This window comes from Vigna unguiculata, chromosome 2, assembly GCF_037176805.1.
Source record: "Vigna unguiculata cultivar grain cowpea cultivar isolate G323 ecotype 2 chromosome 2, ASM3717680v1, whole genome shotgun sequence".
NCBI lineage: Eukaryota > Viridiplantae > Streptophyta > Magnoliopsida > Fabales > Fabaceae > Vigna > Vigna unguiculata.
In genome coordinates, this window is record NC_140793.1 from 16,558,235 (window position 1) to 16,573,632 (window position 15,398).

Consider the following 15,398-nt stretch of genomic DNA (forward strand, 5'->3'; position numbering starts at 1 on the left):
AGTATGATTGCTTTCAAGAGCCTGCATCTCTGCAATCATGGCTTGTCGCCATCCAGGATGATCAAGTGCTTCAGTCACATTTTTGGGAATAACAACAGAAGACACTGAGGATAAAAGTGAACAATAGGAAGGAGATAAACGGTGATAGCTAAGAAAATTATAAATGGGATGTGGATTTCGAGAGGAACGAGTACCTTTTCTGAGAGCAATGGGCCAACCTGAATCACCTTTACCAGGAGTCGTGGGATCAAGAGACGAGGGAGAAGAATCTGAAGTAGGGGATTCACCATGTTCTTGAACAACTGGACTAGTCGTCGGCGTCCTGTGTTGGAGAGAATCAATAGGTGGAGATGATGGCTCAGGAGGACTTTGGTCGAGACTTGGAGTGACAGGAACATTGGAAATATTGTACTCAACCACGAGAATAGGAAGGACCTGCTGTATGACATGGACATCTTGAATAGATGGAGAGAAGTAAGGGGTCTGTTCAAAAAAAGTAACATTGGCAGACATGTAATATTTTTTGGTTTCAGGAGAGTAACATCGATACCCTTTTTGAAGTCGTGAGTAGCCCAAGAAAACACATTTGTGAGAGCGAGCAGAAAGCTTGTCTAACCTGGGAGACATGTCATGAACAAAACATACACAACCAAAAACTCTAGGAGAAGTGTGAAAGAGAAGATTTTCTGGAAGCAGAATGGAGAAAGGGACCTTATGATTGAGAGAGGAAGATGGCATCCGATTAATAAGAAAACCTGCAGTTAAGATTGCATCTCCCCAGTGATGGATAGGAACGTTGGCACTAAGCAAAAGGGTACGAGCAGTTTCAACTAAGTGTCTATTTTTTCTTTCTGCTATACCATTTTGTTGCGGCGTATAAGGACAAATAGACTGGTGCAGGATACCATGGGAACTCAAAACATTAGAAAGAGCAGACGAAAAGTACTCTTTGGCATTGTCACTTAAGATTTTAATTACTTGACCAAATTGATTCTTGATTTCATTCAAAAAAGATGTGAAGAGGGATAATAATTCAGAACGATCTTTCATAAGATAAACCCAAGTACATCTCGAATATTCATCAATGAAAGTAACAAAATACCTAAAGCCAAAAGATGAGACACGACTAGGTCCCCATATATCGAAATGGATGACAGAAAAACTAGAAGTACACTTTGATTGAGACCTTTTAGGAAAGGTAGATTTAACATGTTTTCCTAGTTGACATGACTCACATTCTAAAGTCTGGAGACTACTAAGTTCAGGAAACATTTTCTTTAACTTGGACAGGTGAGGGTGACCAAGCCGATCATGTAACATTTTAGGATTGGGAGCTGCAACACATGACACACGTGGACGAGATCCAAAATGGTATAATCCGCCCGCTTCATATCCTTCTCCAATCTGTCTCCCCGAGCCACGCTCCTGTATAACAAAAGATTTGTTATCGAAGGTTACAGAGCAATTCAATGTTTTGGTTAACTGACTTAAGGAAATTAAATTGAAAGGACAATTAGGGACAAAAAGGACAGATTTTAGATTTAAGGACGGAGATAAGATGGCTTGACCGACTCCCTTTGAGGATTTTTTAGAATCATTCGCAAGGGTTATAAAATGAGATTTTTCTTGGAATGAAATGGTGGAGAACAAGGAGGTATTACCAGAAATGTGGTCAGAAGCACCAGAGTCAATTACCCATGAATTGTGACCTTCCATGGATTGAGAGATGCAAACAGTTGATGTACTTGGAGCTTGAGATGACTGTGCCAAGCTGTTGGATTTGAGGCGTAGGTACTCTTGATACTCGTCCTCAGTGAACTTGGAGTCAGTAGTCTCTGCTTGGGAGACATTGGCTGTTTTGGCAGGAAATCCATGTAAAGTGTAGCAGTTTTCTTGGGTATGACCCATCCTTTTACAATACGTACACTGAGGACGCCCACGACCTCCACGTCCACCTCCTCTAGTTCCACGACCTCCTCTTCCTCGGATGGTGACCATGACAGATGGTTCCATTACAGCAAGAGTTTCTGGAGTTTGAAGATCTGGAACACGTATCATGCGGGAGATCAAAGTTTCCATGGAAGGAACCTCATGAGAGGTCAAAAGCTGATCTCGGATATGATTAAAGTCTGGGTGTATAGCGCGGAGGATCATTACCATATAGTACTTGTCAAGCTTTTTCTTCATTTCATCTAGAGAGTCGACTTCTAAAACATTCGAAGTTCTTCCACAGCAGCTTGAGTTCATGAATGAAATCATATCATGGTTAGTCATTTTCATAGATGCCAACTTGTTCGCCAAATCATAGAGGCGCTGAATATCATTTGCTTAGATATTTTGAGTTCGCTTCCAAAACGAGTGGCAAGTTTTGAAGGCCCGTAGGGACATCAAAAGTCGTGGTTCCACCGACTGCCACAATAGAGCACATAGTTGGAAATCTGCTTGTTTCCACTGTTCAGCCTTTTTAGAAGGTACGTGGCTACCATCTTTCTCAAGGTGGTTGTGATGTCCTTGACCGAGAAACCACATCTCGACGGCAGCGGACCAAGATAAGTAATTTTGGCCATTTAGTTTCTCGGAAGTAATGCAGGGGCTTTCGGAGAATGAAATAGCACTCCCAGTACCTCCAGTGGCCATGATATGATCAAGAGAATCAACAAAAATAGAGAGGATCTCGGAAAACAGTGAAACAGTGACGATTTCCACAAGGGGTGCTACTGGACTTCATCGGAACAGAGGTTTGAGGGTCAAAACGGGTAGAGGAGGCTCCGGCGACGGCGACGGAGGTGGCGCGACGATGAACCGGCGACTGTGCGGCGGCGCGTTAGCGGCACGCGCCTGACTGGAGCGAACAGAGATGACGCGCGTGGAGGCGCGTGGCGACGGTGCTGCCTGCGACAGCAGCGGGGTTGGCTGTCGCACGGAGAGGCAGTCCAGATCCGATGGTTTCCGGACGGAACTGCGTCGGTGGACAGCGGCAGACGGCGGCGGATAGTGGCGGAGGACTGCAGACAGTGTTGAAATGTTGTTTGACAGTGTTGGGTAGTTCAGAAACGAGGTTAAACGAACTTGGACAGCCGTGGACAGCAGCGGTGACTAACGGCGATCAACCGCGGGCAGTGGTGACAGACCAGATGAGACAGAAACCAGAGCGGGATCGACTCGCTCTGATACCAACTTGAAACTGAGACTTTAAAATATATGAGTAGTGGACAAGAATACCACTCTCCTTCTCTTCTATTTATAATGAAGCAAGTACATATGAAAAGACTGCTCTAAGATACTAGGCATGATTAGATGCAGCAGTAGATATGGCAGTAGATAGTTTCCCACACTCAACACCCTATACATAAGGTTAATGATACAATAGGTAATAATTCTAACAGTTTGATGAAGAATGCCATGAGAAGCAATAAAATGTGAAAAATATTCGTGCGTGGCGATTATCATTGGGCAAAGTTCGAATTGAAATTCCATATTGATTTTTAACTTCATTATAAAATGTTTGAAATATAGAAAACAACTCAAAATGATTTTTTATTAAAAATAACCTAGTACATATTGAAGAAGCCAAGGTTGATGGGTAGCACCTGAGTCAAGAAGCCAAGGTCGATGGGAAGTAGATTGATTTAGGCCAACAAAAGATGTTCCTATGTGTGCAACAAAAGCAATGGAACTAGGTTTCTGATGATCCTCAGACCATTTGAAAAATTCATTGAAAATAGCATAGGGTCTTGCGATATCAGATGGAGTAGGATCCACATTAGATGGTTGTGAGGGTGGATCAACTTGACTACTACAACAGATTGAGGAGAATGACCATGTAAGGCATATCACCTTTAATCTTATTACCTTGAGCTTGTGAAATGGGTCACACTTGTGACGCACTTTTTCTTGGCTTGCGAGAGCAACTATGCTCACGAAGTTGAGATACTAGAGCAGATGAATCATCTTTAGCGGAAGCAAGTAGAAGCAAAAGTGAGAACAATAGAGGATCCCAAAATCTGATCACGAACATAAGAGTAGTCATCAGAAAGTCCATGTAAAGCCATTAGCATGAAGAACTTTGACTGTTGCTTTAGTTCTTGAGAAGGAGTAGAGGCAGGAGGTAATAACTCATTAAAATCATGAAAGAGAGAATGAAGTTTACCCGAATATTCAGCCATTGGGTATGACATTTGGGAGCAACAACATTAAGAAGATTTGACAAACACCATAAAGATGTTGAATGTCATTGGTGTATAACAATTTTGCTTGTTTGCAAACCTCTAAACATGTTTCATAGGTACGAAACAATTATTTTAATGTTGAAAGAATATTGGATTTGGGAACCATGCCTAGTTAAGCATCAATCTTTACTCAATGGGTAGCTTTCACCAGCTTCAATAGAAGTGACACTTTTGGTCAGATGGTCAACATATCCCTGACTCTTAAGCCAAAGTTTAATGTTTGGTACCCAAGTCGCATAATTAGTGCCATCTAATTTATTAATGGTTAGATGCCCATTAACATAGTTAGTGTAGATTGAGGGATTAGACGAATTGGTAGTAATGACAGAGGTTGAAGTCATTGAAGTGGTAGATTAAGAGGAGAGAAAAACCCTAAAATCCAAGGATCTTCGATCAAGGCAATACGCACAAATCCATAAAGGGGAGGAACAAGCAATCTCGGCATAGGTGATCGCTATAGGAAAGAAGGTCTAACACACTGCCATGTGCGGAGGCAAAAAATGTAGGTGCACAACTTTGAATGGCGTGTGAGGGCACGTTGATGCTTTGATCAGGGCGATCATTGTGTCGTGGTGGTTGCCTGAGCAAGACGATTTGATGGGTGGGGTCATTGACCTAAACGATGGTTGCATCGGTGGTGGCTCTGACGACTTGTGATGACGATGAAAAATTGTAAATGGGTTACCTAGAAATCCTAACTGTAAATACCATATTGAATATAGTGAAATTTAGATATAGGAGTAATTGTTCTTGTGTAGAAAATACACATAGGGTAATATATTTGTGAATGATAAAGAAGATATGGGCTAAGCCCAGATACATAACATTGTAACTAAGATAAGATATTATAACTAACAATATCTATCATTTAGTATACACACTACAATCAACTTGTATAGTTTATTGGCTATAACAATCCTCTTGTCTAAACAATAGAAGCAAAATGCATTACACTAATTTGTTAATCTTTTATCTTCTCCAGAGCTTTACAAGCTTTGCCTGTCAATGTAGATCCAATTCCTAAAGGAATCACAGAGCAATTTGGAATACCAAGTCTTCATGATGTAAGGAACTCTAACTTCAAGAATTCTTTATTCTATTTACAAAATTATTTTCCTACCTGCCATATAGGTATTGTCAAGTACATCACAATATAGATTTTTATTTTTTTAATTTTTTTTATAAAACTTGTGTTAGTTATTACTATGTATTTTGACATTTCAGTTATGTTGACACTTTAAAGGACATCTATCATTTGCCATCACATGAAAATTTATTACACAACGAAAAATGAAGAAATAAAAAGTATGGGGGGACTAGACCAAACCCATATAAAACAGATGAAACAACTTCCCAAAAGGGTATACGAATCTGTCTGCAATAAACATTTTTCCTACTGCTTGCTGTTGAATTGAAAAAGTGTGGTGGTGTTAGAGGAATTTGAAATTTAGTGAGTATTTGGCTTAGTTATAATTATAGAGAGAGAGGGTTGAAGAATTAAGGAAAGACGAACAACTACTCTTGTAAATAAACTTGCAGTGGCCAGTTATGTGCTCTATAAAACCTAAACCTCAAACCATAAATCTTTTATATATTTGTCTTTTTTCTTTGAGTGTTTCTCTGTTTCTGATAGTTCCCTTGTCTCATGTGTGCATTTATTTAGGGGAAGTGTTCTACATATTTTGGGCTGCAAATTTGATTTTAGGAGTAGAACTGCACAAATAAAGGAAATAGGGTGGCATGGACTTGGCGGTTGTGTGTATTTATTATGTCATAATTTAGTTTTAATTATGATGTTTGAAAATCCATGATACTCATCCTAGGACTCTGGAATTAGGCATGGTTGTTTGAACCTAGGAAGGGCTTCTAACTTCCACAAGGGCCCTGATTAACATTGTTAGTAATGCCTTGAGTCTTTTATATCAATCAGTGTAAACTGCACTTGTGAATCTATGAAAATTCTCTAATAACTGTTAAACTGTCTACTAGTTTGTGGTTTATGCTGTGTTGTGAATTTGGTTGGATGACATCAAGGAATGCCCAACATGGATGGTCACTTTTCCTAAGAAATCAAATGCTCTTCCGTTCCTATTTTTCTGAAACTTTATCCCACCTGTGCCTGCATATTTTTACTGAAAGTTAAAATTTTTAAATGATAACCATGTAGGCTTATTTTGGAATCCACAAACCCAAGGACATAAGTGAAGCTGATTTGGCCCGCAAGAGACTCATATTTGATGCGTTTTTTTACCTGCAGGTGAGGTCATTGCTTTATTTCAGATTTTATTTTAACAACTCTAAAATTTTACCGTTGTGAGAAATACTAGCAATGCATTTTCTAACACTCTTAAACATTATTATCGGCAAACATTTGATGAAAAGTTACAAAATTGTATGTGTGCTGTTTGGAACCTGGTAGAAGAATTTGTCCAGATTCATTATATTTTTTTTTTTATTGATGAATATGCAGATTCCTGGATCCTATTTAAGAGCAACAAATCTGAATGAGTCAATTCAGATAAATTCAGAATTATGTGCATTTATTTTTTCTATTCACCTAAGTTTTAGGAGATATGCTTTTTAGTTTATTTCCACATATTTAGCAGATTTAATATTTTAATCAAGATTATTAAACTCGAGAATCCATGTAAACTTGTGAGACCCTAGTAAACTCGGATTGTAAACTCGTAAGAGTTTACTTTGGATAAAAATTTATATTAAAGTATTTATAAATAATATAATAATTTATTATTATATGATATTATAAATAACTTTTTATAAAATATTATTATTATTAGTTTATCAAATTATATATTTTCAAATACTATTTATATTTTTCCAAATATTTTTTAATAATAAATTTATTTAATTATAAATATGATATTTAATATTCAATATTTGATATAATACAGAAGTCACTAAACTTATATAACAAAAAGTGACCGAACTTTTAGAGCTAAAGATTTGAGGCCCAAAAGGCCCAATTGAAACCCTACCCTAACTGAAACATTATCTTTTATCACTCCCACTCTCACCAGTGTCGCAACAGGAGCAAGAAGTTCGCAACCCATGGCAACGAAGGTCATGACAAATGGGAGCACACGAAGGTGACCACCCACGAACACAATTGCGATAGTGACCACCAAAGACAAGGCAACGGGGACCAGCAACTTGCGACCATGGAGAATATGAACATGAACCCTAACACGAGTAAAAACGGATTCGTTTTGGGTTTAAAGGAAAAACACTCTTGACTCACCAACTCGGTTGCAAACTCGCGAGTTGAACTGAGTTCAAGTTAGAAGCGAATCTACCGAGTTTGTTCCAAAAACGAGTTTTCTTCTGAGTCAATTTGCCCAGGGTGAGTGGAAAAGTAAACTCGGATGAGTTAACGAGTTAACTCGCTAGTTTGATAACCATGATTTTAATTACATATGTTTGATGGTTCTGGATAATTGAGAAGAATAAAAATATTCTCTAATTCTACATGGTATAGAGCTATGGCTTTGACCTCTTCAACCATGTTGAATATCACAATGACTAGTGCTTTCGTAAAGTCATCCAGAAAATTAGGAGGTTTTACGAAATGTTCAGGCAGGATCTTCCACATAGTTGGTCGTGGTTTTCAAAGGTGGTCATGCTTTCCAAATCATTGTTGAGGAGATTCAAGAGTCGCCATTCCATTCCAAAGAAATAACTAGAGCACTTATACATTCTATGTTCTCAAATAATGACAATCAACTCTTTTATCTCCTTACCCAGATAGGTATTTATCTTTTTACCACTCCTTCCACCAAAAACCACTCAAACCCATTGGATTATGGACTCAGGAGCAACTAACCACATGACAAATTATTCAAAATTGTTTACCTACCTCCCTATAGTCCCTCCTACAAAGAATACAAGAAATAAGAATTGTTGATGGAGCTCTGTATGCTATAGTTAGAAGTGGATCTATCCACCTCTCCCCTTTAATAACTCTTCAATTCATGTTGGTCAAAGATTGCACATCGGCTTAAGATGTAGTCCAAATTATAGTATATAAGTATTGGAGACATAAATGTAAACATTATGTTATTCAGCTAAATGCTAGTTTTTTTTTTTTTTTTTTTTTTTCTGTGGTAATTAGTGTGTAATTGCTGTAATCTCTTTAGAGTTTATATATGCTCAACTTGATTGTTCTTTCTGATTCAGTGAAATAGTAATCAAATCTCTTTTGTTTGTTTTCTCTGATAAAAATTTGGATAAGGTATCATAGCCATTTAAAGTCTATCCTAGACAAGTTCTTTGGGGCAATTATGTCTTAGACCACCCATAAATATTTAATCCCACACTCTAGATGTTCATTCCTCTCAATGAAAGTGGTGTGTTGGAGATTCCACATAGACTATGGATAAGGCTAGATTATAATATATAAGTGAGGTGTAATCCTTATCTTACAAGCCGGTTTTGTGAAGTTGAGTTAGGAATAAATTCACCTCTAATAATGGCAGTTGAAGCTCTTCTTACCAATGAATCCCGCAGTAATCGATTTCAAAATTTTCCTTCCTTTAGTAAACTACGCGCAATCATATATAAATCTTCACGCTTCAAGCTCTCAAGATTGAAACAATTATTTCTGAGCAAGTTGTTCGTAGTTGTTAGATATTGTTTGATATTATTAAGATATTGTTAGATATTGTTAATCGCAATATCAAACATCTTCTATTTACTTTATTTATTTTCAGTTACTCTTTTTAATTGTACTTCGCTCTATTATAAATAGATTACCCTATGTGTGGTTTATACACAAGGGAGATTAATCTCAAACCCTATTTTCTTTCTTCTCAACAGTAGTCGTGGTGGTCGGTTTGCTAACTTGCAATGTAAGATTTGTCTCAATATGGACATGGCTAATATTTTCTTTTATCGTGTTGTTTCATACTATCAACCTAACAAATATCTTGTCCTATATGATACTACAAAGCATCAACTACTGCAGTATTCTACTAATCTTGGATTGAGTCATTCAGATGCTAAGAGGTTGAAAATTGTATTGACTTGTTGTAAAATAAACCGCATTTAATAAACTTTTGATTTTTTCTCATTTTGTCTAGATTATAGGGACACCTTTTCTCCTGCGGCTAAATCAATTTTTGTTCGTCTCTTTCTGGCTATGGCTGCTATTCATCATTGGCCTTTTCATCAGCTAGATATTAAAAATGCATTCCTACATGGTGAATTGCAAGAAGTTTATATGGCACAACCCCCTGGTTTTCTTGCTCCTAGTGATTCTCGTCTTGTTTGTAAGCTTCAATGGTGTCTCTATGGTTTTAAGCAATCTCCTCGGGCTTGGTTTGGTCCTTTCAGTTCTGTCTTAATTCAGTTTGGCATGACTAGGTGTGAGGCTAATCACTCTGTCTTGTACTTCCATTCCTCTTCTGGCAAGTGCATTTACCTTGTTATGTTGATGACATTCGTCTTCGCAAATCTTTATATGGCTTAAAACAGTTTCCAAGGGCCTGGTTTGGAAAATTCAGCATTGTTGTTCAATAATTTGGTATGACTCGGTGTGAGGGAGATTATTCAGTTTTTTATAGTCACTCAAGTACTGGATGTGTCTACTTGATGGTGTATGTTGATGACATTGTTCTTACCGGCAGTGATAACCATGACATCTCTCAGATGAAACAACATCTTTGAATAGACATTTTCAGACCAAAGATCTTGAAAAACTCAGATATATCTTGGATATTGAGGTGGCATAGTCTGATAAAGATGGTATTATTATTTCTCAAAGAAAGTATGCACTGAATATTTTGGAAGAAATTGGGTTGATGAATTCAAAATCTATTGACACACCAATGGATCCTAATACTAAACTTCTATCAAATTAGGGGATGCCTATGTCAGATCCCGAACAATATAGAAGATTAATTTGGAAATTGAATTATCTTACAGTTACTCGTCCTGACATTTCCTTTTCAGTCAGTGTGGTAAGCCAACTTTTTACTCTCCGTGCGAAGATCATTGGAATGCAGTCATTCGTATTCTGAAGTACATTAAAGAGTCTCTTGGAAAAGGGTTGTTATATGGTTCTAATAACCATACAAGAGTTGTTTGTCATTCAAATGTTAATTAGGCAGGATCTCTTTCTGATAGAAGGTCTACGTCCAGATATTGTGTCTCCATTGGAGGTAACTTGATCTCTGGGAAAAGCAAGAAACAAAGTATTGTGGCAAGGTCTAGTGCAGAAGCAGAATATAAAGCCATGGCTTCCGCTACTTGTGAACTTGTTTGGCTTAAGCAGTTGCTCAAAGAGTTACAGTTTGGAGTGTTATGTGACAATCAAGCTTCTCTTCATATTAGTTCTAATCCCGTCTTTCATGAGAGGACTAAACACATTGAGATTGACTGTCATTTCATTGGAGAAAAGATTATGTCTGGAGACATCAAGATTGAGTTTGTTAACTTAAGTGATCAGTTAGCAGATATTTTCACTAAGTTTTTATGAGGACCGAGAATTGGTTATATTTGTAACAAGCTTGGTACATATGATTTGTACGCACCGGCTTGAGGGAGAGTGTAAAGATATCATTAATATCTTTTTTTCTTTTCTACTATTATTAGTCTTCATATGTATTTTGGGCTTAGCCCATATTTTCTTTATTATAAATACAACCCCTATGTGTATTTTCTACACAAGGGAGATTAGTCTTAAATCCTATTTTCTCTATATTCAACAATTAGCATATGGCAAGGCTCCAACAATTGATCTATACAGAGTGGGACTAGAAAATATATCGAATCTTGTTTTAGATAATGTGTAGGAAGAGGCCATAGGATGATATAAGTTTAGCTTCAGTCATCTTACTTTTGTGCAAAAGATCTATAATATATTTACTGAGTCATCACAACAGTCTTGTTTGAACTATAGTTGATTTCTATTCCCAAAAAATAGTCCAGTTTACCCAGCTTCTCAAGAGAATAATTGGAGAGCAATTTGTGAGTGAGGTACTCAGTAAGAGAGACAAATATACTAGTTATGTTGATATCATCAACATATACCAATATGTTGACATTTTGAGAGTTATGCCAATAGATACATAGAGAAGGATAACACTTGTTGGAACAAAAACAAAACTGCAAAAGAGTTGTATTGCGTTTGTCAAAGCATTATCTAGGAGCTTATTTGAGGCCATAGATGGCTCTATTAAGTCTGGAGATCATGATTTTATTTGAAACCTCAAATCGAGGAGGTTAGACCATATACACTTTTCCAAGAGTGGCATTGAGAAAGGCATTATTGACATCCAAATGAAACAAATCCCATCCATTGGTTAAAGCAACGATAGGAATAATTCTGATGGTAATAGGTTTGATGATAGGAGAAAAAGTTTCATTAAAATCAAACCCATGAACATGATTGAATCCCTAGGCAACTAAAATGGCTTTATATTTGTTTACAGTTCCATTCGCATTTTCTTTCACTCAAAAAACCCATTTACAACTAACTCCTTTCCTGTTAGGAGGTAAAGAAACAAGGCCCCAATTGTTGTTATGAATAAGAGCATCATATTCCTATTTCATAGCAGAAACCCAATTTGGATTTTTCATAGCCCTTGTAATGCTACAAGGTTCAATATTGGTCAGAAACAACGAAGGATGAATTCCAGGTTTATGAATATACGATTTAGATTTTGTTTGCATAGAATGATTAAGAGGGCTAGGCATAGACTCAAATTCAGTAGGTACGGTAGCAGTAGTAGAGGAAGTTGATAACTGAGTGAGAGATATATTGTCAGTATGGGTAGACTGTGGGGAATAGATAATGATTTAGTTAGAGGGAAGAAATTAGGAGTAAGACTGAAATAGTGAGTACTTTAGGAATAGAAGTAACAAAGGGAGGAGAAAAATAAAAATAGACAAACATTATCTCATTAAAGGGAACATCTTTAGATGTGTAAATGTGTCCCGAATTTGACAATGCAACTAAACTTTACGAAAACATTCTTGTGAGCGGAAATCTAATTTGATTGTTATATGGTGTAAGAAATGGAAAGCAAGCACACCCATGCACCTCCAAAATATTGTGATTAGGAGATTGTTTATACAAGACATTGTAAGCAACATAAAAATGTAATGATGCAGTGGGCAATGTATTTATTAAGTAGACAACAGTTTGAAAGCCGGAGTCCCGAAACTTTAAATGACTAGAAGCATTTTGCACTATGGTTGACCCAAACTGAGTTATGTGTATGTGTATGTGTTTTCTTTCAATAACACCATTTTGGTGGTACGAAGAAAAATAAGTCTGTGTAATCCCATTAATGGCAAGAAGGAATGTAAAGGACTTGAATTGAATGTAAAGAATGTAAAGGACTCCAAAGATCACTAAGTATCAACTCAAGGTGAATTATACACATTTTTAGGAGAGGAATGTAGTTGGTGAGATTTTCCAACAAAACAAGATGAGCAAAAATAGATAGTTTTATTGGTGAGATACAATGAGTCATTACAATTTTCAACACATTAGCATTTGGACAAACGTTATCTCATTAACAACTATATCGAAAGTAGTAGATTAAAATTGAGGAATCTTTGACGTAGTTTGAGATGAATAATCTTGAATCTTGAGATTTGGGAAGGAGTATAGACCGTCATGTCCAATAATGACCTAAAGAAGGACTTCATTGGTTGCTTGAGAGTTACCAACCAATACAATAGTGAGGGAAAAACTCAGTAAAAATAATAGGAAGAGCAAATTTACTGACATAGGCTTGATTGGTTACTCCAAAGGCACAATCATCATCAAAAAGGAAGTGTGGAGGACAAAGGATTTACAATTGTTAGAATATAATCAGCGGTTACAGATTTCTATGAAATCAACCATTACATAATCTCGTAAATTAGGATGATTGATTCCATATTATTATGTGCCTTTATTGTTGTTAGATGATATAATATTGTGTTTAATAGTTGGGCTCAGCCCATTATGTATTTCTGGGATTTGGCCCATTATCAATATAAATAAACTGTCCTTTGTGTAGGGTTTACACAAGGGAGATTAATCCCAAAACCCTATTTCATCTTATTTTACATGGTATCTAGAGCTTAGGTTAGTTTACTACAGCCACCGTCCCGCCGCCGCTCATTGCCGCCGCTTCTGTCGTCGTCACCGTCGCCGCCGCCGCCGCCGCCGTCGCCGCCGTCGCCGGAGCTTCAGTTTCGACCGACGACCAGACGGTTTTGTTCGTCTCGGCCAGGCGACTCCAACGCCGCAGAGATCGCCGCCATCGGAGCTCTCACGCGCCTCCACGCGCCGCCGCAAGCTCCGGCAGCCGCCACCTCTCCGCCGCGCGTGACGGCGCGTCGCCGGTCGTTTTCTGCGCCGATCAACTTCGCCTGAATCGCCTTCTTGAGCTCTTTCTGAATCTGTGGTTGTTGTTTCAATCGGAGCACCTTGAATTTTTAGGGTTTCTCCCTCTATGGCTTCTTCCGCTGCCAATTCGAGTGTGTCATCTTCAAGCACTCCGCTGTCTGAACCCTCTGTTTATACCAACTACGTCAATGTGCATTTATCCATTGACAAGTTGGATGGCACAAATTACGCGACATGGGCATCCGATATCAAACTTTGGCTCAAGAGTCAAGGATATGAAGATCATCTCACCCAGAGTGTAACTACAGTTGCTGCAGATGAAGTTTCCCGCTGGACGAAAATTGATGCCCAATTATGCATCGTCATTAAGTCCACCATTAACTCTTCGCTGAAACAAATGTTTCGTTCATATGAAACATGTTCAGACGTTTGGGCACAGGCCAAGTTGTTATACACCAATGACACTCAACGTCTTTATGGTGTTTGTCAGGATCTTTTCAAAGTTGTTGCTCCGCAGAGTCCTGGACCCATGGCTGAATATTTGGGCAAAATTCATGCCCTTCTGCATGAGTTTAATGAGTTATTGCCTCCGGCCTCCACTCCAGCTGAAGAACTTGAGCAACGGTCAAAGTTCTTTATGTTATTGGCATTACATGGTCTTTCTGATGAATATTCCCATGTTCGCGACCAGATTTTGGGGTCTCCTGTTGTGCCCAACTTCACTGCTACTAGTTCTGCCCTTTTACGTGTGCCAAGAAAACAAATCATTGATACATCTACTTGTGCTGATGATTCCTCAGTCTTGGTCTCTCAGCGGGATGATCGCAATCGTTCTCGCAAGCCGGGAAAGGGACGACCCAAGTGTGACCATTGTGGCAAATTAGGCCACAAGATTGACAAATGTTATGCTCTACATGGACGTCCTCCTCGGTCTGCTGCAGTAGTTCACTCTGATCCTCCTCCCCGATCAGCGACTGTGGATCCTGCTTCATCTGATACCGCAGGGCACCCTGCCATTTTCAACGACTTTCTCAAATGGTATGAGGAACGTCAAAGTTCTAGTTCCACTACATCTGCCTCTGTTGCACGCACAGGTACATCATTCGTTGGCCTGACTCACTCTGATTCTCTTGGTCCTTGGGTTCTTGACTCAGGCGCCACAGACCATATTACTGGTAACAAATCTTTGTTTTCTTCTTTGTCTTGTCCGGATCATTTACCCTCAGTTACAATGGCTGATGGGTCTAGAGTCTCATCTCATGGTGTTGGTACTGTTAATATTTTTCCATCCATATCCATTGATCATGTTCTTTATGTTCCTGGGTCTCCATTCAATTTATTATCTGTCAGTCGACTAACTCGTTCTCTTGATTGTATTATTTCCTTTACCAAAGATTCTGTTTGTTTACAGGACCGGAGTTCGAGACACATGATTGGCACCGGATGTGAGTCTCATGGTCTGTATCATCTTCGTCCTCCTTCACATGTTGGCGCGGCTATGGAATCACCATCCCTTCTTCATGCACAATTTGGTCATCCCAGCCTTGCCAAACTGCAACAACTTGTCCCCAGCTTGTCCAAGTTATCTAGTTTGTCGTGTGAGTCTTGTCAATTAGGAAAGCATAGTCGTAGTTCGTTTCCTTGTAGTGTCTCACAACGAGCTTTGTCCCCTTTTGCATTAGTTCATTCGGACATTTGGGGACCTAGTCGTGTTAAGTCTACTTTAGGTTTTCAATATTTTGTTACTTTTATTGATGATTATTCAAGATGTACTTGGTTATATTTAATGAAAAATCGTTCTGAGTTGT

General features: G+C 38.3%; 1 protein-coding gene across 4 annotated transcripts in view; it reads left to right on the forward strand.

Annotated features, from left to right (window-relative positions):
• Positions 1-15,398, forward strand: part of LOC114173409 (DEAD/DEAH box RNA helicase family protein) — a 60,668-nt gene that overhangs the window by 10,361 nt on the left and 34,909 nt on the right. For all 4 annotated transcript variants that reach the window (XM_028057781.2, XM_085669812.1, XM_085669813.1 and 1 more), the window contains 2 exons: positions 5,212-5,293; positions 6,397-6,486. In XM_028057781.2, coding sequence (XP_027913582.1) covers positions 5,212-5,293; positions 6,397-6,486 — 172 coding nt within the window. The remainder of the gene's footprint in view (positions 1-5,211; positions 5,294-6,396; positions 6,487-15,398) is intronic.